General features: G+C 38.7%; 1 protein-coding gene across 2 annotated transcripts in view; it reads right to left on the bottom strand.

The window, feature by feature from the left end:
* KMT2A (lysine methyltransferase 2A) overlaps window positions 1-26,116 on the bottom strand; it is an 86,096-nt gene that overhangs the window by 20,346 nt on the left and 39,634 nt on the right. For both annotated transcript variants that reach the window (XM_054592343.1, XM_054592344.1), the window contains 20 exons: window positions 25,847-25,920; window positions 24,717-24,848; window positions 19,963-20,076; window positions 15,550-15,696; window positions 14,820-14,915; window positions 14,467-14,587; window positions 13,430-13,543; window positions 12,813-12,997; window positions 11,682-11,855; window positions 10,617-10,727; window positions 10,244-10,317; window positions 9,551-9,744; window positions 9,144-9,250; window positions 8,078-8,215; window positions 7,251-7,409; window positions 6,866-6,983; window positions 6,661-6,739; window positions 5,319-5,479; window positions 4,937-5,122; window positions 499-4,732 (listed from right to left, as the gene is read on the bottom strand). In XM_054592343.1, the coding sequence (XP_054448318.1) occupies window positions 499-4,732; window positions 4,937-5,122; window positions 5,319-5,479; window positions 6,661-6,739; window positions 6,866-6,983; window positions 7,251-7,409; window positions 8,078-8,215; window positions 9,144-9,250; window positions 9,551-9,744; window positions 10,244-10,317; window positions 10,617-10,727; window positions 11,682-11,855; window positions 12,813-12,997; window positions 13,430-13,543; window positions 14,467-14,587; window positions 14,820-14,915; window positions 15,550-15,696; window positions 19,963-20,076; window positions 24,717-24,848; window positions 25,847-25,920 (6,718 nt within the window). The remainder of the gene's footprint in view (window positions 1-498; window positions 4,733-4,936; window positions 5,123-5,318; window positions 5,480-6,660; window positions 6,740-6,865; window positions 6,984-7,250; window positions 7,410-8,077; window positions 8,216-9,143; window positions 9,251-9,550; window positions 9,745-10,243; window positions 10,318-10,616; window positions 10,728-11,681; window positions 11,856-12,812; window positions 12,998-13,429; window positions 13,544-14,466; window positions 14,588-14,819; window positions 14,916-15,549; window positions 15,697-19,962; window positions 20,077-24,716; window positions 24,849-25,846; window positions 25,921-26,116) is intronic.

The following is a 26,116-nucleotide window of genomic DNA, read 5'->3' as shown; positions in this document are numbered from 1 at the left end:
AGGGGAGGGCACAAGGAATCTTCAGGAGCACTAGAGATGTTTTACATCATGATCTGAATGGTGGCTATGTGGGTGCCTATATATGTAAAAATTCACTTGTGCACATCACATGTTATACTTTAATAATAGTTTTTAAAAGGACTTAATGAGGATCTACAACAGGTGGCTTCGCCCTGTAAACAGGAATAGTCATCCTTCAGTATCCTGAGCCTCAGCAAAGAAACAGAAACAAACAGCAGAACTGTTTTAAGTCAGAGCAAAAGTAGTTAGAGATGCGTTCTATGCGAGAGACAAACTGCTCACGAATAAAACTGAAATTTTCCTCTATAAATTATCACTGTGAGAAAAAAAAAAAAGTCAAAGTTAAACCCCCCAAAACACCCAAGTACTGCAACCTGAACAGAAGACTGTCCCTCCCAGAAGATTACCACTTAAACAGCCTCTGATCCAGGGCACAAATCTCACAGACCCAGCACAGCCAATAGTTGGCTCTCTCACCCTGTGACTGAAGTCAGGGATGATGTGTTGGCTTCTTGGTCTGGAATGTGTGCTTCAGAAGAACTTGTCCGCAAATGGGAACCTTTGTGCTTCTTGCCATTCCCTTTGTCCAAAGGCAGCTGAATCCGTTTGATTTTTGGTTTGGATTTAGTGGGACCCGGCACTGAAGGACTTGTTGACTGCTGTCCAGAGGATGGAGAGCCTCCAGGAGAGGCTGAGCTGGCTTGCAGAGCTGAGGATAAAGCCTTATTCTGCTCCAGCCCCATGCTATGAGGAGAATCTACTGTCTGCGTAAAGCTGGATCCCTGGGTCCCTGGAGCAGAATCGAGATCACACTGGGAAGAGAGAATTCCAGTTTTGTTGGCAAGAAGCTGGTTCACATGCTGAAGCTGATAGTGTTCTCCTGCTTCCCTGGAAGGTGAAGCAGCTGCTATGCCCATGGTCTGAGCAGAGGGGAGGACACAGATGCTAGATGCTGCTGTCATTGCAGCAGTAGAGGGAGTCTGTGATGTCCCCAGTTGTGGAAATATTCCTGAACTTGGCTGTAAAGCCATAGGCTGGTCCTGAATTCCCAGACCCTGCTGGCTAGCTTTAATTAACAGATTGCTTATTGAGCCAATATCTGGGGTACCCAGCAACCTTGGATTGGTTAATGTGACATGTCCTGGAACTGATGCACTACTTGTAGGGGCTGTTGTAGTTTGCATGGATACAACATTCAAGACAGAGGAACCAGATGCCAGGCCAGCCACAGGCCCTGAAGTGAGGTGGCCAGTGTCCGGGCTTATTGTTGGTGTGCCCGCTGCTGTGGCAGCAGTTCCTCCCACACTCTGTGGCAACAGGGATGCCTGTTCAAAATACATGATGCCAGACTTAGACCTTTTTATGATGTTGGGGACAGTTCGGTGAGATGAAGTATTAAGTGACCCCAAATCTAATAGATTGGGATGATTTGGAAGCTGGGAAGATGTGAAGTTAATCAATGTCATATTAGAAACTACATCAGAAGGGGTAATGTTTGAAGGGGTACTAGAGGGAGCAAGTTTTTTATTCTTTCGGGTCTGTAGACGAGATATGGGTCTTTTCTTGAGTCCAGAGGATGGAGTGGCTAGTGTGGTATTGAGGTCTGTCCTCTGGCTGCCTTCTGAAACCAAAAGTTGGGGATCTGGAGGAGGCTGAACCCCAATAAGCAGCCCTGAGGAAGGACTGCTGATGTTAGGTGGGAAACTACTTTGAGTAGCTGCAGGGAAGGAATGTAAGTGCTGGTGATGAGGCACAGGGAGCAATCCTTTGCTAGCAGGAGGGAACAAAGATTGAGAACTTGGCAAGCTTGGATTTAGTCCTGTGGTTAGGGTGAGACCACTGCCCATGGGCCCCAATACTGAAGTATTTGTCTCCATCACATTGGGTGTAGAACTAACAGATGAGGTCAACTGAATTTTTTGGGTCACTCCATTTGGAAGAGTTTGGAGAACATAAAGTGGCTGCATGTTCTGGTTAACAACAATGAGTTTCTCAGTGGCTGGTTTCAGGTGGGGTGGAGTGGTCTGGACAGCTGCATTAGAAATCTGAGATGGGCCAGGACTATCAGTAGAATTGGGCACATATTTCTGGTTCTGGATAGGAATAGTAGGGGAAACAGGTACCTGAAGGCCAGGGGTGCTACTGTTTCTAGTTAAATCCTGACTGTTGCCATGACCTTGCTCCACTGAAGCACAAGGAGGGCTGGAGATGTCTGCATCCATGTGTCCTTGGATAAAATGATCAGGAGTCATGTGGCCTTCAGGTGCTGGATCTACTCCTGGACTCAGCAGTGATGAGTCATCTTCAGAGGACGCCACAGACTTTTCCGTGATGGTGACTCTCTTCTCTGCTGAGTCTGAGATTACAGCTAGCCTACTGGGATTCTGGCTAGGGACAGTGGGACTTCGGGTGGTCAGGACAGAGAGATCAGATGGTAGCTCTAGAGGCAACTCAAACTGCTCCTCTGCTGAGATAGAGGAAGAGACGCTACTGTCCACAGGTTCTGTTGTTGGCAGCTGTTGAGAAAACACTTCAAAAAGACCCATGTCTTTTTCACGATTACTATCAAGACCCAAACCTTCACCAAGATTCAGGAGTTCTGAGGAAGACGACTCTGGACTCTCACCCAAAGCCTGCATGGATGGAGTATTCTTTAGTACAAAGTCCATAATGTCTGAGGGCAGGATATTCCCACAGTCGTCACTGTTGTTATTATCTGAATCAGATTTTAGGAGCTCAGTATTATAGGTGTCCAGTAAATTTTTGTCCGAGGGGGTGCTTGAGTGCACTCTGCGGCTTGACTCCAATGAGCTGAGTTGAGCTTCCAAGGAATCCTGTCCCTGTGTTTTAATTCTGCTTACAGAGTGGCAGTTGTCCATCTTTGGCTCATTTTTGTGGCCAACAGAACTCTTAATGACATGTTCTTTTTCACCAGCATCTTCAGGTTGATCAATCTTTAAGTTCTCAGTTCCGTTTTCTTTACCATTTCTTTTTGGAATCTGGCTGGTTTTCCTTGTGGTGGCTATGACACTAGTGTCACTCTCTGTCCCATCATCAACACCATCCAACTGTGAAATTTTTGGAAGATCGCACTGTTCCTCCTCTCGAAACAAATTATGGGATGGCAGCCGTTCCTCTGTACCTGAAGAAATCACTGTTCTAGTGAAATTGTAGTAGTATAAGTCGTCTTCATCTGAAGTGCTTAAGTCATCAGCCCCATCCACCTGCCCTTCAGCTGATCGCTTGCCTCGCTTCTTCCCAGTGGAGCTGCTGTAGAATGGAATGTCTTCTTCCCCATAGGATCTTACTCCATAGAGTGGGGTGAGACCAAAGAACATGTTTGAACGTGCCCGGGCACTACGTCGAGGATATCTTCTTTTGAAAGAGCCATCCTCCTGAGGTTTGGGGCCATCTGGAAGCATTAGATTTCTGTCCTGTACAGAAAGATTCTGATAGCTGTTACTCTGAGACTCCTGAGATGAGGTATTATTGGGGCTTGGTTGGGGCACTGGACCATCTCCTGAACTTTCAGAGGCTGAAACTGGTTCTGTTGGAGATGCTGACTCTATTTGCAAAGGGGAAATAGGACTGCTTTCCTTTAAGGTATTCTTAGACTGACTCTCATTTTCCATTTTTAGTGGTGTCAGTGTTACTTTGACTGTGCGTTTCCGGGGTGTCTGTAATTCCTTGGCAGATCCTTCTACTTGCATGGATGGAGTTTTGGGGACTCCTGGAATAGAATGGATTTTCTCCCCAATCTTATCAGAAGAAACATTATTACATGATCGTTGTCCCATTAATTCAGGAGGTAAAACTTTGTCAACAAATTCTGATTTTAGGTTTCCTTCCTCATCAGTTGTCACCTGCCCAGGTTCCAAAAGGGATTTGCTGGAATGCTTTTCTTTGAAAGTTTCTTTACAAGATTTTTTCCCTTTCTGTCTTCTATCTCTGGAACTAGATCCTACGTGTTCATTGACAATAGAAGATCTGTTGCTCACTCCAGATAGTTTCAAGGTTTTGACTTCACCACTTTCCCCAGGAGATGGGCTTACTGATAGGTTAGAATCTGTATGATGGTCTCGATCATTCCTTTGCCCTCTCAAATGGAGTGGTGGAAAGGAGAGAGCCTCTTTAGAAGAAAACGGCACTGAAGAGAATTCAGCTAAAGTGCCAATTTTATTAACATTTAATTCACCAGATGTTGTACTATGAGTCTGTTTAGGAATGCCAGAGTAAGCCACACTATGTGCAGATCCCTCTGCACTCCTGGAACTTAGTATTTTGGTCTTCTCGCCTTTCAAAGAGGAGCTATTGGATGCCAAATCTGAAGCACTTGAATGCTTCATTTCTGAAGATGAAGATCCATCCAAGTGACTGGTTTTAGTGACCACAGTAACCATTGTCCTTTGCAAATTTGAAGAGGTGGGAGTGTTTTGCCTTAAATCAGTACTTGAAGTCAGTGGATCTAAGACACGATCAACTGCTTTGGCACTTGACTCAAGATCTGTAGTGGTCCCTATGGTGGAGATTGAGGAAACACGATTCTTGGAGTAAGTACCCCCAGTTCTCATTGGAGATGTTATCCGGAGTTTAGATTGCTGGGGTGATAAGGAAGAAGTACTGTGACGCCTGGAGCCAATGCTTCGAAGTCCAGAGGAGAGTAAAGGGTCACCCACTGTGACTATTTCATGAGTGGTCGGAGTAGGACTTCCTAAACAGGAGAGAAAAAGTAATAAAGCTTATTAAACAAAGAACAAATGTGTGGTAGTCACTGGTTTCAATGACTTACTGATATATATTTATAGGTAACTAAAGATAAGCTAAATAAGCTAAAAAGTCACTAAAATAAAGTTGCCTGAAAGAATTACAAATTCATCTTTGAGCTGACCTTCTTGGGGTAGATGAAGCCCTTTACCTGCAGAAGGCAATGGCCGACAGCCAGGCGATCTCTGTGTTGGCGAATAACTGGGTGTTCGAATCCTAGGAACCTTTGAAATGACGTGGTAAAAACAGGAACTAGAGGTTTGCGTATGAGGAGGCCGGTCTGGTGATGGAGGACTTACAATTTCAGCTGTGTTTTGACTTTCTTTAGATGACATTTCTGTGGTAAGATATAAAAGCCTTACTAAAAAAGTCCAATTAAAATATCAAACAAATGACCCAATAAAAAGCCAGCTATTAGGTAAATATCAAAGTAGAAACAAATGAAAACTCCCAAAGAAATGACATTTTTCCCATGCTTCAATCACAGCACTCCCAAAAATCTAATTCAAGTAATAGCTCGATTAAAGACTAACCTGCAAAAGATGTTGGACTATGAGCAATGGTCCTATTTTCATCATGTTCAACAGTGCTGTTGATATCTGGTTCTACAACTGGAGGACGGCATTCTACTATCTTGCACGTATATACACAGCGCTTGCGAGCATCGGTGGTGCTCCAGTATACCCTGGAACACCTAGCAAACAGATTTGTAAAGATCACTAGAAGTGAGGTTATAGAAGCAAAGACTAACATTTGTCAAAACCTCTGCTCATCCTAGGTTCCATGGTCCCCTTGATTTTTTTTTCACAGACTCTTAGATTTCCCAAGTTAGGATGTTCCAAACTTTTTGAAGTCCTTTATTTTTACTAGCCTCTTAGAAAACAGCATCAATCTTTTTTTATGGTATTATAAGACAGGGATAAAAATAATATATCCAAAAATGCAGAGAAAAAAATACGAACTACCATAAGAAACAGTTATTGGCTGTCAGAAAGGGACTGCTGTCCCACAGTATGTACAAAATAAGGAAATAGCAAGTCTGACGTGTTTCCTTTGGGAGAAAAGCCCCATGAGACAAGGAGAACATAATTGCTTCAAATTAGCTGGATGCTGATGGAACCTAGTTTATACAAAGAGATGCCAGTTAAATGTGGAGTATAGACTGTCATCAGAGTTGAAATGCAGAGTAAGTTGAAGTATATATAGCAAAATGAGATTCTAAAAGGGAAGAGATAAAAAGGGAATTTTAAATTTACATTGTCAGCCTGTTAGAAGTTTAAACAATTTTCTTCATACAGGAAAGATTATAAATTCTTACTGGAGAATCTGATTATTATTGTTGAGAGGTTATATTTTTAGAAGGACCTGTCAAACATTCAACTGAGGGTAGCAGCCTGAGGTGTGTGTGATGCAACCATGACAATAATCTGGACTTCTGAATCCAGGTGAATGGAGCTTAGTGGACTCTCAAGAGGCTGACATTGTCTTCTACTTAGATTTTATTTAGAAATGGTCTGAAAAATTTTTTTAGATATAGTTGGTATACAATATTATACTAGTTCTATTAGTTTGAGGTGTACAATATAGTGATTTGACATCTTTATACCTTACAATGTGATCACCCCAATAATTCTAGTAATCAACCTTTACTGTGCAAACTCATCACATTATTCAATGCTTTTCTTCCATAACTGGATTTAGCTGACATAAAATGATACTTTAGTCTCAATCTAAGAGAAGTAGCAAAAAAGTAATTAATATTTAATAGCAGTTAAAATTAGCTAACAAGTATGGCTCTACATTTAACAATTTGATCACTGCTTTAGGGTACTCAAGTTGTGGGGGCTGATGTTTTCTCTTTACGGTGTTACTTACTGATATCCAATAGGAAAAAGCTTATCTTCACAGTCAGAGAGATCATTTAGAATTCCTAAGCAGTCGATTGTCATAGAGCCTGACCAAACAAAGAAAAAATATTAGAGGAGATAATGATATACATAAAATAATTTTACAACCGAAGATTAGAAAGTACCCCCATGATACATCCAGCCTTCCTCAACAACCAAGGCCCATGTCATACCAATCATCATGTGAATATTTTCTGGTTCCAAGCCATTAAGAAACTTCCTTCTCAAGCTGATTCCTTCAAAGTCCACAAACACTCTTCTAAAAACTTCAAATCCATTCTCAGGAACCACCTTAAATGAAAACCCAGGGTAGCTGTTAATAGGTTCTCCCTTTATAAATCATCCTCATGACACAGATTCTCTCAGAGGGAAAGTACAGAGCATGGCTCAAAATCACCCTTCTGTTTCACTAGGAGGACCTCTGTATTTCTCTAAAAGGAGAAGATTCTAGGAACACCTAGGAGGAAGGTAAAACAAAGTTTATGACCTTGCTTGCTATGTTCAGTCTATTTTCCCTGAATTCCTAGAGAATTCAAAAATCAACTAAAGCTCTCTCACCTCGCCCTTGATCAAATCCCGATGTCGTTGGCAATATACTTTCTTATCATCCAGAAAAACACAATTCCTGGCTCGGGAACACATGAAGTGATAGTTGCTGGTGCAGGATGTGAGGCAGCAACCCACAGTGGCTCCTGGCTTTTGGCAGAATTCACATCTCTAACAATCCAGAAAGAAGAGAGTCTGAATCATACTTTCAGATGTTTTGAGCCATTTTCCATCTCCTCTATAGAATCACTCCATTCTGGGTTCCCTATAATTCATTTTGTTTATTGGTAATCTGCTGAATTGCAGAGAGGTGATGACCTATAAAGTCTCCTCTATAAATCTCCTCTCTCCCATTGTCTGTGGGGCCCTATAACTACTAAATTTAAATATTATAATTTGATTTAGAATTTGGACTAAAACATAGTTTTTCTTCTATGATGAATGACTGATTTAGAGAAGATGAAACTGAGTATCAATGCTAAAAAGATCATCTTTTTATAAATCTATTGCATCCAAAAGAATTCACTTCTAGAAAGACTATACTATTCAGAAATGTAATGGTTTTCTAGTTACTAGGCTTAACAGATACATGATTTTAAAATTTCCTTAAACTAGACTATATGTCACACTCACAATCAGACTTCTCTCTAGGGAAGACTGGTTTTTTTTTTCTCTTTTGCATCCATACTCCAAGGGTCAGAATAATAATCAGTCTATAGTGGACACTAATATTTGTTACCAGCTATGAAAAACATCAGTGAGTCAGCAATTAGCCACAGGAAGAACTTCTGGAAACTGAGAGGGAATCTCTTTCATAACATTTACCTACAAGTTCTTACCAGCTGTTTGCCCCTGATCACAGCCATATGCACGTTCTTTAGTGATCCATCATCATCTTCAAATACTTCTGCTGACCACAAAGCACAATTGACATGGGTCCACTCATTTTGGCCAATGTATAGCAAACGACCAGCATCCTATGAAATGAAGAGATGTCTCTGTTCTTCAAAGAATACTGTATCAAAGTTTTCCTTGATACTTGCTTTACCTCAGTCAAGACACAATAAATCAATTAAAATTCTTTAACTGAACAAACACACACAAAAAAAAAAATCACACTTTTTTTTTTTATGTTTGTTTCCACATCTCTCCTGCTTACCTTTTCCACAGACTGGAGATATATTATAAACAGAGAATTGAAAAATAAGAAATATGTGGTACCGGTAAGTTTATAAAAATGCACTGACTTCTTTTTTTAATTATTGTAATTTTCCCCATTACCATTTATCCCCCTTAGACTCTCTTCAACCTCCACCCTACTTCCTCCATGATAAAAAATGCATTGACTTCTTTTAAGCCATATTTCAAAGCCAATTCTCTTAGCTTGCATTAAAAAACTTTTCTTTACTGTAAGGTTATTATGTGCCAGGCACTAAATTAGGCTTTACATACACTATTTCCTTTAATCCTCACAACTATTCTGAGATAAGTATTATTATCTTCATTTTAAAGATGAAACTAAATAGCCAGAGAGGTTAAACTCCTTGCTGAGGTCAATACGCACAGAAATGGATCCTGGCAGCCTGCATGAACTGGGGATCTTAAACCATTCTGCTATTACATTAAAGACAAGTTATTTAATATGTAACTTGTATTTTATTGACTTTCATAAAATCTTTTTGAGAAACTTACTGAAGATATTACTAGATATCAGAAGGTTAATTTAAGGCAAATTGTTTTTTAAATAAACTAAATCAGTTACATTTTTAAAAGCCCAAGTTTCACAAACTAAGTGACAAGCATTCATTCAATAAATGGCATCCAGTCATCAAGTTTAGACACAAAAGACAAACAGTTTCATTCTGGACATCTAATCAGTAGGTGCCTGTGTGCCAAGGTACTTACATTAGCACTGTCATCACCGTATGTCAAACATAAAGCACACTGTCTGTTATCTTCTATGCCTGGGGGTGGGTTCAGTTCTGGACTATCTTCTCGACTCCTATCAGTACCTTGGAATCCAAAAGACATCCAGTTACTACTGACAATACTAATCTTGATTTCCAGGAAAAAAGAAAAACAATTCAGTCTAAATAGCCTATAAAATGAACACTTTCAAAAAGTATTTACCACCTGTTAGAGTATTTACATAAATTCCTGTTAACATTCTAAGTGAAGCAAAAGTTACGATTTTATTGTATTTTAAGGGTCACCTGAAAATTTCTAACATGCAGAGATATTAAATTTAGATTCACAAAGTCAATCATTTACATGGAGAGAAATGGAAAATGACTCTTCATTTGGTGCCTTACTCAAAATCGGTGGTGTAGGAGGATGTAGAGGAGTTGGTGAGTCTGGTTCTCCAGGCCCTTTAGGTTTGGGAGCAGGAATGATTTTCTTCATTAAAGGAGGCTGCTCAGTGTGGCTGTTTTCCTCTCGCTCCTGCCACTGAGCATAATTATGGTCAAGTGAAGGTGGAAGCACTGCGTTTGGTAACATCCCACTGCTGAAAATAATTGATTTAACAAGTATTTATTGAACCCCTATTAAAATGCCCAGAACTGTACAAAAAAATTAAAGTCTTGGTATCATCAGGTATTAGCCCCAAGCACGGGCCATTCACAAAATGTAAGAACAAGGCATAATTTTCAAACTGCTTAAATACTCAGGACTTTATTATTTTTAAAAATATAATCTCAATGTATGACTCTTGGTTAAACTTCCAGAAACAAACAATAACCTTATCAAAGAATCAAAAGAATTTACTGGAATAAAAATTTAAGGTTAAATATGGAGACCCAAGAGAGGCAGAGAATACCATTTGAACTGAATAAAATAGAACAATATACTATACTAAACACTGTTGTCTGTAAGCCAGCATTGAAAAAGCATTTCAACTGATTTTTTAATATCAACACCTACTTTAAAAATACCTCAATCTAGAAATATAAGAACTCTCAGATTTCTAGCTTATGAGATAAACAAATAATGAAGAATTTACTTACTTGTTTGATACTTTATTTGGCTCCCAAAACCTGGACTTTTTGACACTGAACCATGGAAAAACACGTTCCATTTGCTAAGAGAAAAACAAACAAAATGTAAACATGTGAACATTCATTTGGAAACCACATAAAAACCAACAACTTTACACAAGCTTCTGTCAATATGAGGATGGTGACAGGCCACCAAGGAAAGGATCCATCCACTCTGGTGACCTCACCATCTTCCTCCCAAAGAATCAGAGGAATGAATTAAACGAAAAGATGTTTTATACACATAGCAAAGCAAAATGTAGAAGAGAAAAAGTCCATTCTGTTCATGGTGTAATTACCCACACACAAGAATTAAAAAGATGAACTATCAATTATCATTCACCCGAATAAAGAAGGACTTGACCATGCCGTTGGCTTTTTTAATTTCTGGTTGCCCTCCATCTGAATTAATGGCTGCTTGAATGATCTTCACGATATCATCACTGAACTCCAACTGTATACAAAAACAAAGCACTAATTATTAATAAAACAGTATGCTCTCAAAACCACTTCCTTTTCTCCCCTATATCATCTACCACAGAGGTCCAACAGGAACCTAACACCTTAGTTTCATATAGTGTAGCTTCTCTTTATAAGAGGCATTTGAGATTCAGTTCACAATTAACTTGTGGAAGACAAGAGATGCAATGAATAAAGCAAAAATGAGCGTAAATTAGCTCTATCATAGTAAGTTACCCAAACAAGGCCATATATTATTTATTTATTTACCCTAAAATGAATAAACAACTGAATAGCAAATATGGACCATGAGTTAAAAAACAATAATTTCCAAAAGAGGTTTTTTTCAAAGATTTTATTTATTTTATTTTTAGTGAAAGAAAGGGAGAGAAATGTCAATGTGTGGTCGCCTCTTGTCCATCCCCAACTGGGGACCAAGCCCGCAACCCAGCAGGTACCCTGACTGGGAATTGAAGTGACCCTTTGGTTCGCAGGCTGGTGTTCAATCTACTGAGCGACACCAGCCAGGACCAATACAGTTTTAAAACCATAGAATTAAAAGGCATCTATCTACAAATGAATATCTTATGTAGAAAGGTATTATTCAGGTGTTATCTCAAAAGGGCCAAATCAATTCACTTTACATTATTATTTTCCATAAACCGTTTTAATATATAAATGACTTAAGCATAAAAATAATTTTCAGAGAACTCAGACAAAAAGCCAAATAAAAAGAACCATTTTAAGACACTGTCTTCCCTACCATAACTTATCTTCTGAAACACAGAACTAAAACAACTCACATTATTTTTAGGTATTTAAAGCCACATGGTATTTCTAAATGTAATACAAACCATCTTTTAATGCTTACACCCAGTTTCATCTTCCATAAAACATAAGGAAGCTAAACTGGCACTTGAAATTTTGTTAGTTTGCTGTAGAGACATACCACAGATGTGTAATTTCCTTGGTCCATTTTCCTCTTGACTCCTTCCAGATCCAAAGGCTGGTGATCTTCCTGCTTACTGACTTCAGTAAGCACTGGTGGATCAGGTCCTTCTGGGGAGCTGCGGGAAGGTATACTCTCCTCTGTTTCAGGATTTAAGTCTGGAGGCTTGGCAGCCTGTTGCCAGGGAAGATAGGTTTCATTTATCTAACACTGAAAAATGAGGCATTTATGCAAATTATATGAAAATTAACAAAGATAGTACTGAATGATTTATATTGTAAAACTTAAAGAACATGAAAATAAGAGATTTCTCCAATTACAGAAAAAGAGAAGTTAAAATGAGCCAGTTATCTAACATCTCTACTAGGCTAATTTAAGACCTTTACCTGATAACTTCCAAACCTAGTATGAAGAAATAGAAATTGTCCAGTTCCTTCTGAGTAAGACATAAATGACAGCTAATTTCCTTATTTAAAAAATTAAGCTCTATTAAAAGATAAAGCAGTAGCCTGACTCTGAGTTAAAGTTATCCATGTGGTTCTTCCAACACTATACATGGTCTTTCCAATGACTATGTATAACTGTATAGTTCACAACCTGTATGGATAAAAAGAGTGGTTTTCAAACAGTGCCCTGAGGAGCCTGGGGCTTTCCCAGAGCCAAAGGGTTTCGAGCCCCACCATCATCTTTAGGCCACCAAACTCTCTTACCTAGATTCATTGCATATACCTGCCTTTGGACCACTGTTTCTGCCTCTGAGCTCAGGCCTCTCCCATCCTTCTCCTCTCTCCAGTCAGAATCTTTTTTTTCCCTCTCTCTCCTAACAAGGAACTCTGATCAGGTTACTTTTTTGGGTGAAGGGCTTCATTAACTCCCCATAGCCTTTGAAGTCCAAATTCCTTATTAATAGCAAGGCCTTTGAAGATATGGCAGATACAGTCCCTTCTTGGTTCTAAAAATATTCTTAATAAGGTTTTAGGTCAGAACAAGCAACCTTATAAAACTAAATGAAGCAAAATTTAAAAAAAGAAAAAAACAAAACCCAACCAACCATAAAAAGATTCTGTTAGTAGGTAAAAACCACCTAGGATCAAACTCTGAGAATACAAAACGAGACATGGGCTTATGTACCTGTCGGTAGCGTAACAAATGGCTGGTAGTCCGAGAGTTCAACAAGGCTGTTAGAACTTGCTTCAGAGATATCTGCAGCTCCTTTTCAAGGGCCAGTCGCCACTCTGCAGGATGCCGCTCAGTACAGTTCACACAAGTGTAGGCCACACTTTCTGGCAGATTAGACAGAATCTCATACATCTCATCTAGGAAAGCAAAAACCTACAATAAGGTGCTTTGAAGAGTGGGAGAGAGGAAAAAGAGGAAACTATCCCACAGAACTTAATATAAAGCTGTACATTAAAAATAACATTAAGACTATAATATCTCCTAGAAACTCATAGTTACTAGTCTCCAAAGGGACCTTATTAATGCTAATCCAGGATTTGATTACTGGGGGATTGATAGGTTATAGTATTGACAAAGGATAGCAAATTACTATTTCAGAGGGATATGTTCAAGATAAATGAGTGCAAATCTATCACAATGTTGTTGATTCTAGAGACATAAATATTTTTTTTTTAAGACTTCAAATAACACTACCATAATTTTGCATTTATAGTACACTTTGAGGGCTATATACGTGGCTGTAACAAGAAAGAAGGAAACTGTAATAAAAAGACTCCAACCTTCTGTACCTGAAAGATTCTCACATTTGGAATGGACCCAGCGATCACATTTCCCACATTGCATCATCTTACTCTCATAGTCATCATCGTCATAACACTTATCACAGAGAGGACAGAAGTTCCCTGAAAGCAAAGCAAAGTTTTCAGCAACGCTTTGGTTCACACACCAATGACTCCAAGGCTGTTGACTTATGTATGTCAACCTGATCTAGACTGTAAGCCATTACGTTCTTCTTCTGAACTATTTACACATGCCAGCATGGGTGTCCTATGGAATGTTCACATATCTGTAAAGTGTCAAGATTATTCTGAGCTCTTATATGTGCGACTAGTTCTCCTCTGTAGACCCATTTTTAGAGGTCATAAGGTAGATTTTACAGATAACATAACAGAAAAAAAATGGAAGAGAGAACTTCATCTCTTAAATATTCCAAAGAAAGGTTTAAATTTTTAAAAAGAGATAAGGGTGTGATAGTAAAAAAGTTAGTTAATTTACACTTTATTGCCAGGGCTTTTAGAGTAGAACACTTCCTAAAATTCAGCACAATGTACTACCTTCATTCTTTTGTTTATCCAGTGACCTCTATTGTCTCTATTATGTTTTTACCTAAATAGCTTCAATTAGTGAGCTTTTATAACATTTTTATCGTAAGTCAAGAAAATAATGAGTTTAATGTATTACCTATGTATTTTTTCCCTAGCCTAACTATTAAAATAAAACGTTTGCCTCAATACCACCTAAACTCATTTCTGAAACAATCAAATATCTACGTACCTCATTTTGGGACATACTGGCTCACAGCATTTTTTTGTGCTTAGCTAACTATTCTAAAAAATACCCTCATCTCTTCCCATAACCTAATAAAACATGTCTAGTTGCTATAATTCTCTGTATAAAGGGCAAGACCAGAAATTTAGTAAATACGTTTAAATGGTATCTTTGATAAGATGTGTTAAGATTTATTTTATTCTGCTATAATGTTGTTTACCTCCCAAACAACAAGTACAGCGTCTAAAAGGTGATGAAACAGGCTTTTTTGAGGTACCTTTAGCAAAGAGTTTGGCACAATCATGGCACAGTGAGAAATCGTGAGACCACTGTGCATCCCACCCTTTGCCTGGAGTTGTAGATCCACAGCTCTTGCAGCGAACACACTTGGTACAGATCTGTAAAGGAAGAAAAGAAATTTAATAAACTTCCTTATTTTTAGTATCTTTTCTTATTTAAAAAGATCACAATTTTCTAGATAGAGCTGACGTCTCTGCTGGGATGGCTTTTTCTAATAACAAGGCAAAAAAATTGTTACATTGACATCCTGAAGCAAGGATATTTATTATAAGTTATCCAAGTCCACAGTCCCATAACAATTTTCTTTAAAACAGTAGAGTGTGTACTCACCCAAACTTTCTTTTTCTTGGTGGGTTTGGTTGGGTAGTTAGGTCCTAGGCACTCAGGGTGATAGCTGTTTCGGCACTTGTTACATTCTAGCAGCTGCTGTAAGGAAGTACAAAGGCAAAAGGTGGGCATCACAGCACCTTCATGAAGCCCCTATTACTTCATACCCCATTTCACATTTATCTTCAAGTAAGTATAGCACATCGTAAGAACACTTTAAATTTCCACACAAAGCATAGGAATTCATTTCCTGCCAAAGGCACTCAAGATGAATATTTTTATTGGGTAGATTTGACTTATTTTGGGATTTTTAAAAGAGATTTTATAGATTTTATTTTTTAGAGAGAGGGGAAGGGAGGGGGAAAGAAAGTGAGAGAAACATTTATGTGTGAGAGAAACATTGGGTTGCCTCTCATACGTCCCCAACTGTGGACCTGGCCTACAACCCAGGCATGTGCCCTGACTGGGAATTGAACCAGTGACCTTTTGGTTCACAGGCCAGAACTCAGTCCACTGAGCTACACTAGCCAGGGCTATTTTGGGGATTTTATCCAATACCATGTTTTCTACTACATCACTAAAATTAAAACACAAAAATACACAATTGATTATACCCAATAGTCAAAATAAACTAAGCCAAGAGAAAAAATATAGATATGGAATCCTAAAGTAAAATGACAAAAATTGAGAAAGAGAGTAATACTCTACGTGGTTCTATTGCTTAGTTTTGTACCTTTGTAGCTTGATGCTGCCTTCCACAAACATGACAGAACTTGCAACGACGACAACACCAATTTTCCAGCTGGTCCTCCAGAGGGCGCTCGTTCTCCTCTAAACAAAACTTGTGGAAGGGCTCACAACAGACTTGGCAATACACAAACTAGGGAAAGATGGAAACAAAATTGTATAATGACAGGCAGAAGTATTAACCAAATCCTACCAACATATTTAGGTCTTTAGGAATACAGCCCTACCTATATTTTATTCAATATATATTCATTAAGCAATGATTATATATATTACATATATATGTATATATTATATATTTAAATGTATTTTATTGATTATGCTATTACAGTTGTCCCATTTTTTTCTCCATTTTATCCTCCGAGGCCCTGTAACCCTCCCCTCCAACCAGCATTCCCCCTCTCTTAGTTCATGTCAATGGATCATACATATAAGCTCTTTGGCTTCTCCATTTCCTATACTATTCTTAACCTCCCCGTCTTATTTTTTTCCTACCAATTATGCTTCTTATTCTCTGTACATTTTCCTCCATTCTCCCCCCACGCCCTCCCTGATGATAACCCACCATGTGATCTCCATTTCAGTGATTCTGTCCCTGTTTGCTTAGTTTATGTTTTTGTTTCTTTTTTTAGGTTCAATTGTTGATAGTTTTGAGTTTGTTGCCATAGTTTTTGATCTTTTTCTTCAATAAGTCCCTTTAACATTTCATATAGTAAGGGCTTGGTGACAATGAACTCCTTTAGCTTTATCTTATCTGGGAAGCACTTTATCTGCCGCTTCATTCTAAATGACAGCTTTGCTGGATAGGGTAATCTCAGATGTAGGTTATTGGTTTTCATGACTTTGAATACTTCTTTCCAGCCCCTTTCAGCCTGTAAGGTTTCTTCTGAGAAATCAGCTGATAGTCTCAAGGGAACTCCTTTGTAAGTAACTCTCCTTTTCTCTTGCAGCTTTTAAGATTCTCTCCTCATCTTTAATCTTGGGTAATGTAATTATGATGTGCCTTGGTGTGTGTTTCCTTGGGTCGAACTTCTTTGGGACTCTGTGAGCTTCTTGGATCTCCCTATTTCCTTCACCACATTGGGGAAGTTCTCCTTCATTATTTTTTCAAGTTTTCAATTCTAGTTCTTCCTCTTCTTCTGGCATCCCTATGATGCGGATGTTGGAACGTTTAAAGTTGTCCCAGTGGTTTCAAAGCCTCTCCTCATTTTTTTTAATTCTTGTTTCTTCATTCTGTTCTGGTTGAATGTTTGTATCTTCCTTCTGCTTCAAATCGTTGATTTAAGTCCTGGTTTCCTTCCTTTTACTGTTGGCTTCCTGCATATTTTTATTTCACTTTGCACAGCCTTTACTTTTTCCTCCATTTTGCGACCATACTCAACCAATTCAGTGAGCATCCAGATTACCAGTGTTTTGAACCATGCATCTGATAGGTTGGCTATCTGTTCATTGCTTAGTTCTATTTTTGGAGCTTTGATCTGTTCTTTCATTTGAGCCATATTTCTCTCAACCTGCCTGTTACCTTGGAAGGGGCAGAGACTTAGGTGTTTGCCAGGGTGGGGCAACCCAGGCACTGTGTTGTGACACTGTAGGTGGGGGAGGGGTCAGACAGGGAAAAATCCCGCTTGCTCGGCTCTCTGCTGGCTTTTAGTCACTTCCCCTGCTACCCACAAGCAAACTGGGTCCTTCTAGTGCTGATTCCCAGGAGGGTGGGTTTGTGTATGTTCTAGGACCCTGTGAGTCTCTCCAGTGAACTTCCCTGTGAGGCTGGGAGTTTCTTCTGCTGCTGCATCCTCCACAGGTTTTTACCACCAGAGGTTTTGAGACTTTCTCTTCCTGCACTGGAACCCTGGACTGCAAGGTCTGTCTTGCTCCCCAGCTACTCTTCCCAGTTTATCTGCACACAAATGTGGGATCACCCGGTCTGCCAGCTACTGCCTCGCCAGCCTGGTCCTCCAGCCACTGCCTTGCTGCACATCCTCTCCGTCTCGGCTGCCAATTTCCACCTCTCCGACCGGTCTGGATGACTGTTTCTTCTTTAACTCCTTGGCTGTCAGACTTCCATGAAGTTCTATTTTCTGGCAGTTCTGGTTATTTTTTGTTTTAAAATTTGTTGTTGTCATCCTTCTTTTGGTTATGGGAGGAGGGAAAGTGTATCTACCTATACCTCCATATTGGCTGGAAGAGCAATGATTATATTTTTTTAGAAAGCACAATATTGGGTACTGCAAGAGGTATAGAGAACTAAAGTGGAGAATTAACAAGAGAATGATAAAGTAACAAATGTAATCCAAGATTTCATAGGGTATGCTAAGTAACTATGGGGCTATAAAGGCATGAGGTAAAGGAAATAGGGAGGGTTTTAAAGGCTTTCTATAATATTCTAAACAATTTTAAGCTCTGGTTTATCCTTTCCATGTCTAATTTTAGAAATAATTATTTTCATATCAATATTTTTAAAATTTCAAATGAGGGTGACCCAGAATTTTCTTTGGTCATAAAATAATTATTGACACAACTGGTCCAACCTAAATAAGGTCCCTATATTAGATAACAATAGTGTATTAATGTTACTTCCTGATTTTGATAATTATACCATGGTTATGAGAATGTCCTTGATTTTAGGAAATAGTAAAATATTTAGGGGGAAAAGAGCATATGCCTGTAATTCTTAAGTTTTTAGGAAAAATGTCTACATATAAAAATGTATATTTTACATATAAAAATACACAAAGAGAAAAGGATAAAGAAAATGAAAAATATTGACATTTGGGGACTCTGGGTAAAGGGGATATGGGAATTCTTTATACTACTCTTGTAACTTTTCTTGAAACCTGAAATCATGTCAATATAAAAATTTTTAGATTTGGATGGAGGGAAACTTCATCAGGCACTGGGTATGCTGCAGGAGAGCATGAGGGCAGTGTGCTATCATCCTCCAGTTCAGTTTTTAGGAATTCTGTAGGACTGCTGTGCACTAGAAATTTTTGTTCCTTTTTATTGAACTTATTGGGATGACATTGGTTAATAAAATTATATAGATTTAAGGTGTACAATTCTACAATACATCATCTGTATATTGTATCGTGTGTACATTCCTGAAGGTAAGTCTCCTTCCATCACCATTTAACCCCTCTTTACCCTCCATCAACTCTCCCATCGTCCATCCCCCCCACAACTACGTAATTTAAATTAGAGCAACTATACTGTGGAAAAAAAACAAAAAAAGCCCTGTTTAATCACAGCGGTCAAAGTATTGGTGCGTAAGTTATTCCTGTGGATACTATATGTGTGAATGCAAAACATTAGATTAAGTAGGAAGAGAAATGCAGTAGCCCCTGGAACTTGTAGACTGAATATTCTTAGCTTCAGTGACACCTATAGCAACCTCAACATAAACAATACTGAAAGACATCCTTCTCTTTATTAAACATATACATATAGAATTTTATTTTATATACTCATATGTACATATTATATAGACATATGTATATGTATACACATATACATATTTGCTAATTTATCTAATTATACCCATGAGATAAATGCCTAGGAGCGCAATTGCTGAGGTAGAAGGTATACCCATTTTAAAAATACACATTTCCATACAACTCTCAGAAAGAGTATAGCTAATTTAGATTTTCACAGAGAGTCTCCCTTTTTTATATCAGGCTTTAATTTCCAGTTTTTGGACATCAGAAGGTTCAATGCCCATTCCTACCATGTTTTTATGTATTGTTTTGTGAATTACATGTTTCTGTCCTTAAGCCTTTATTTTTTAACTGGGTGTTATTCTTTTTTCTTACTAATTGCTAAGAGTTCTTTAGAGGCAAGACAGTTTTAGTATTCAATATAAAACCACCATCAAAGGTATCTCTTTTTCTAGACGAACACTGTATTATTATTTTTCCACATTTAGAACATCTAGCAGAAAAATCAGACCTCTAGTAAAGAATAAAATTAGAAGGTTAGACTATTAAACTTTTCATAATCAATAACTGCTGCTCTAATAAGAAGTATATTCCTTCCTAAAATCTCTAAAAAAAAAATAAAGTCAAAGCATTTCATTAGCTGGTTTAAATAGGGGTAGTACCTGCTACATACCAATAAATCATTGGTATAATTATATTTTTCAAATATTTATTTATTTATTTTTAAAGAAAGGGAAAGGGAGAGAAACATCAATGCAAGAGAGAAACATCAAGCAGTTGCCTCTCTTATGCATCCTGATCAGGGAACCTGCAACCTACACATGTGCCCTGGAACTGGTGACCTTTCACTTTGCAGGATGACGCCCAACCAGCTGAGGCACACTAGTCAGGGCATTTTTTTCTCATCACATGCACACACAAAAAACCTATCATTACACTTTCTAGTGTACCAAGAAGCAGAATCTTACCTCTACGTGCCCACTACTGGCACAGAGAAAGCAAACCACCCTGGGTGTTATAGGAAGAGAGGTCAAGATTCCTAAGCCTCCCATCTCCCACACATTCTCTGCTTCACAATCCTCCTGTGGATAGAGAGAAAAATCATTAATGAAAGATTTACAATGACACAACATTGGATTGAAAATAAAGATAAAAATGGTAAAATCAGAATGATACCAGGATGTCAAGAATACTTCATTTCATGAGTTCAAAAACAACTGCTGCTTTGAAAATTTTTACTCTCAGACACTGTTAAAAGGCTCACTTATTTATTGGTTCAATTCACATTAACTATAATGCAAAGATATACTGAGATTAAATTTCTATTAGTTTTGCTGATTCAAGCAATCATCATTTGATAATTCCTATGTGAAATTATTTTTTCTTCAGTCATTATTCTCATCTAAATATACTTTATTACTCAGGATGAGCAGCTGTGTTTCAGTGCCAATGTCCTCTAGTCAGTTCACAAAGAGTGAGCAAAGCTTTTACACACTGGAGCCCATCTGCTAATGGTAGTTCTTATTAACTTCCCCACTTAGTGCTGAATTTCCTCACTTTTAAGCACAGAAGGTAAATGTGGTATTTGCCTCCTCCCACAACCGTATCAAAATTACAGTTAAACTACGTAACAGCCATTACTATATCCTATAACTAAGGATATACAGAAGAAGCCACTTCAAGACTGGTAGTAGGGGCAGAGATGCAGGTCCCACACTCACATGTGGTGGGTTAAAAATTGGGAGGGATATCCCTAAAAGCGAGGAGTCTAAACCCCATACCAGGTCCCCCATACCAGGGTTTCAGTACCATGAAGAGAAGTCTTCATAACTTCTGGCTAAGAAAACTAACGAAGATGGTAGCTGAGTGACAGTGAGCTATGAGAGTCCCAGGTGTACCTCTTAAAGGGTCCATGCACAGACTTACTCAGACTTATGGGTTCTGAGTTCCATTTTGCCGAGCCCACCCTGTGCAGGTGCAAGTAGGTACCATATTTCAGTTGCTATCAACCTGGCTAACAAATCTGCCTGCCCAGCTGATTCCCTGAGACTCCACCCCCACCCAACTTGCAGGTCCAGCCAGGCCATTGCCAGTGCCGTTTCCATACAGATGGCGTGCCTGGCTCATGCTACAGACTTTCCTACATTATCTCTAAGGTCCACAAACCCCAAACAAGCAGTACGTAGCCTCGGTGTGCCCCATACCTGCTGCTAAGCAGCCCCAAGGCCGGCACTAGTAGCAGCTGAACTCAGTTTGCAGCATAGCCTTTCCTAGGCATCTCCAAGCCCAGCTCAAGTTGCAGCTATCTGCAGATTACTCTGTAGCTCCTCCCAGGAGACCCCAAGGTCCGCACACCCGGTAGACAGCATCAGACCTCACTGAAGAACCACCCAAACACCACAGACCCACTAATGGAAGTCCTTTTCCATGGGGTGGGCCCCTACACAGCTGATCCTCTGCTGTAGTCTTGGCTGGTCCTCCTAGCCAATCAGCCTCAGGGTAAATCTCTCCCGCTGACGTGCCAACAGCAATCAAGTTTCAACTACAACAGGAGAGCACCCACAGTCCACACAGGGAGTACAACCAGAGCACCCAGCTCAGGTGGCTGGGGAGGTTGCACCACTGCACCCCACAAGAAATCTCCCACATTAAGGTCACTCTACCAAGACCAGAAAATGTAGCAGTTCTACCTAATACATAGAAACAAACTGAGGCAGGCAGCTAAAATGAGAAGAGAAAGAAACATGTTCCAAATGAAACCAAAGGCCAAACCTCCAGAAAAAGCACTAAACAAAACGGAGATATGCAGTCTACCAGATGCAGTGTTCAAAACACTAGTTATAAGGATGCTCAATTAAATTAGGAGAAGAGCAGAGAAACTTAGAACTTCAACAAAGAGAAAGAAAACTTAAACTGAAACTAGAGGCCCTGATTGGGTAGCTCAGTTGGTTAGAGTGTCGACTTGATACACCAAGATTGCAGGTTCCATCCCTAGTCAGGGCACATACAAGAATAAACCAGTAAATGCATAAATAAGTAGAACAACAAATCAATGTTTCTCCCCCCCACCAACTTTCTCTCTAAAAAATACATACATACATAAAATTTTAAAAATGGAACTAGAAAACAAAGAAAGAACCAGCCAGAAATATAGAATTCACTTACTAAAATAAAGACTACATTATAGGGAATTAACAGTAGAGCATCATGATGAAGGAGAGGGTCAAATTAGCAATTTAGAAGATAAGGTAGCAGAAAACACCAATTCAAAACAACAAACAGAAAAACAAAACCTTCAAATGATGATAGTTTAAGGAGTCTCTGGGATAACATCAAGTGTACCAAAATTCACATCATGGGGTGCCAAAGGAGAAGAAAAAAATCAAAAAAATTGAAAAACTATTTGGAGAAAAATGACAGAAAAATTCTCTAATTTGATCAAGGAAATAGATACACAAGTCCAGGAAGCACAAAGAGTCCCAAATTAGATGAACCCAAAGAGGCCTCCAAGATACACCAAGATACATCATAAACAGCCCTAGCTGGTGTGGCTCAGTGGATTGAGCGCCGGCCTGCAAACCAAAGGGTCACTGGTTTGATTCTCAGTCAGGGCACATGCCTGGGTTGTGGGCTAGGTCCCCGGCAGGGGGTGTGCAAGATACAACCCACACATTGATGTTTCTATTCCTCTCTTTCTCCCTCCCTTCCCCTCTCTAAAAACAGATAAATAAAATCTTAAAAAAAGAAAAGACACATCATAAACAAAATGTCAAAGGTTAAAGACAAAGAATCTTAAAAGCAGCGAGATGGAGAATACACAGCCTGTGAAGGGCGCTATACCTCCCTGAGATGATATTCAACTGAAAAAACTGAGCCCTGGCTGGTATGGCTCAGTGGATTGAGTGCCTGCCTGTGAACCAAGGGGTCACCGGTTTGACTCCCTGTCAAGGGCATACGCCTGGGTTGCAGGCCAGGTCCCCAGCTGGGGGCGCATGAGAGGCAACCACATATTGATGTTTCTTTCCCTCTCTTTCTCCATCCCTTCCTCTCTCTAAAAATAAATAAATAAAATATTAAAAAAAAATAAAACAATAATGACAGATGTGTTGTAGAATCGTGCAACTGAAACATAAAATTTTGTTGACTAGCATCATCCCAATAAATTTAATAAAAAAGGGGAAAAATATTAAATTAATAAAAAAAACACTTTAAAAAATTAAAGCCCCGGCTGGTGTGGTTCAGGAGATATAGCACTGGTCTGCAAACCAAAAGCTTGCTGGTTTGATTCCCAATCAGGGCACATACCTCGGTTGCAGACCAGGTCCCTAGTTGGGGTTATGTGAGAGACAACTGATCAATGTTTTTCTCCCTCACTTCCCCTTTCTCTAAAAATAAATAAATAAAAATCTTTTTAAAAATTAAAAAAATTAAAATAAAAACTGAATAATAAGGAAAAAAAGCAACAAGAGAAAAGCAGTTAGTTACTTACAAATCAGCTCCCATAATAATGTCAGCTGATTTTTCAACAGCAGGCCATAAGGAATTGGCACAAAATATTCAAAGTGATGAAAAGCAAGAACCTACAACCAAGATTACTATACCCAGTGGAGCTATCATTTAGAATCGAAGGACACATGAAGAACTTCCTTCCCATTCAAGAGAATGCTAAAGGAGTTCATCACCACCACACCAGCATTATAAGAAATGTTAAAGGGTCTTCTTTAAGAAGAAAAAGAAAAAAAGATCAAAAATATGAATAAAATGGCAGTAACTATATGTCTATCAACAATTACTTTAAATGCAGATGGATTAAATGCTCCAATCAAAAGACATATGGTGGCTGACTGGATAGCAAAACAAGACCCTTACCTATGCTGTGTGCAACAGACTCACTTTAGGTCGAAAGACACAGAATTAAAGTAAAGGGATGGAGAAAGATATTTCATGAAAATGGAAACAAACCAACAGAAATGTAGAGTAACAGTACTTATTCCAGACTAAACAGACTTTCAAACAAAGGCTATAACAAGAGACAAAGGGTCCAACAATTCCATTTCTGGGTATGTATCCAAAAAACCCAAAATACTAGTTCAAAAAGTAATATATATTCATATGTTCACTGCAGCATTATTTACAATAGACGTGATATGAAAGAAACCTAAGTGCCCATTAATAAATGAATGGATAAAGATGAGGTAGATATATATAAGGAAATATTACTCAGTCATAAAAAAGAATGAAATCTTGCCATCTGCAACAACTTGGATGGACCTAAAGGGTAATGTGCTCAGTGAAATAAGTTAGACAGAGAAAGGCAAATGCCAGATGATTTTAGTTATATGTGAAATCTAAAGAACAAAATCAACAAAACAGAAACAGACTCATAGGTACAAAGAATCTTTTGATGGTTGCCAGATGGAAGAGGGGTTTGGAGAGAGGGGTTAAAAAGGTGAAGGGATTAAGAGGCACAAGTTGGCACTTACAAAATAGTCACAAGGTTGTAAAGTACAGCATAGGGAATATAGTCAATAATACGGTAGTAACTACATATAGTGCCAGATGGTTTATTGTGGTGACCACTTTGTAAGTTACATGCCTAATCACATGGGTGTACATCTGAAAATATAATATTGTATGTTAACTGTAATTGAAAAATAAAAATTATTAAAAAAATAAAAGCCTACAACACTCAATATATTATGTAATCACTAAACACTTTTACCTTAAAGTCCACTCTGATCCTATGGACTCCATCTGCTGGGATTTTTTGCTTAGAACTATTGCCATTGGAGAGAGTGCTGAGGATGTTCAAGGTGCCTGTGTTCTCCTGCTTATTGACTGGAGGTGGTTTTTCCTACAGGGATAAAAGATATATATAGAACAAAACCATACTCTACTTGCATTTACTTTTGCTGCAGAAAATAATGCAAATGAGAAATCTTATTAATAGATCTGGAAAACAAGTTCTTATTAATAGATTTGGAAAACAAGTTTTCAACACTACGTATGATACAGAAATCGTGGAATACTCTACAGAAGATTTTTTTTTCCACTGAGGCATTTTATTTGCATGTATGTATCACATTCCTAGAAAAAGAATCCCAGGGCTTTTCCTCCTGTGTTTTCATCCTGCTTCTTTGTGGTCCATGATGCCAGCTGAGGTTTTCAGTACAGTGAAATCAAGCTGAGAGGACTAGGGCAGGTTATTCTGCCATTTTTCTAGATCTTTCAGTCGCACATCAGCTTTGGGCTGATCACTTCACACTTGTTTAACCTGCTTATGAGGTTCACAATTTCCCAGCTCTGTGATGATCACTGATTTCAAACTGGTCAATGCTGGAAGATCACTGTGAGAAACTGGACAATGACTTCGGAGCATAACCTAATAAAGACCTAGTGTTTGCCTCTCTTTTTGGCATTGCTGATGCTCTTGACAGCATCAGCCAGGATATACATGTGCACCATCATGGTGGCACAGAAAGATGGTGAAAAGAGCCAGAAGATTCTTAAGGATATAACTCTATCTCTCCACATAATAAAAACAGTGCACACAAGAAGGGATGATTATTACAAATATTGCTAACGGATGTTGACAGCACAAAACAATTATGCTAAACAACCTGTAGCATAAGCATAAACTTAAGTATAAGCATGTAGGGCCACAAGGAAGGGAAAAACAACAAGGGGAAAGAGACAAAAATAGATATGAGCTAAAGCCTAAATTCCACTGCCATCTATGTAGAAGCAAAAATGTGGTTTGTTCACTCAGTCATGTAAATGTCAAGAATAAGGTTATTTTCCTACTAGACTAGAACACATCCCTGAGAAATGGCAGAGAAACAAATCTCTCACCTTTTCTTTTGGTTTTTGTTTTATAGGAATACTCGGGCGAGGAGTCACTTTTTTCTGTTTGCTTTGCTCTGGACCTAAAGAATTCAAAATAAATTGTAGTCAGATGCTAGTAAACTCACAGCTAATGCTAAACAGTGATTACTACTTTAGGACTGATTGGCCTGTGAAGAAAAGGGTATTAGAAAAGACAAAACTACTTAAACTCTAGGCATTAAATAGGAAATTAAGACCAATTTAACTATTTTTTTTTTGCTTCTATTTCTTTATTAC

This window comes from Pteronotus mesoamericanus, unplaced genomic scaffold, assembly GCF_021234165.1.
Source record: "Pteronotus mesoamericanus isolate MK-2021 breed Mesoamerican mustached bat unplaced genomic scaffold, CSHL_Meso_final scaffold_36, whole genome shotgun sequence".
Taxonomy (NCBI): domain Eukaryota; kingdom Metazoa; phylum Chordata; class Mammalia; order Chiroptera; family Mormoopidae; genus Pteronotus; species Pteronotus mesoamericanus.
This window is presented reverse-complemented; position numbering and strand designations above follow the sequence as displayed.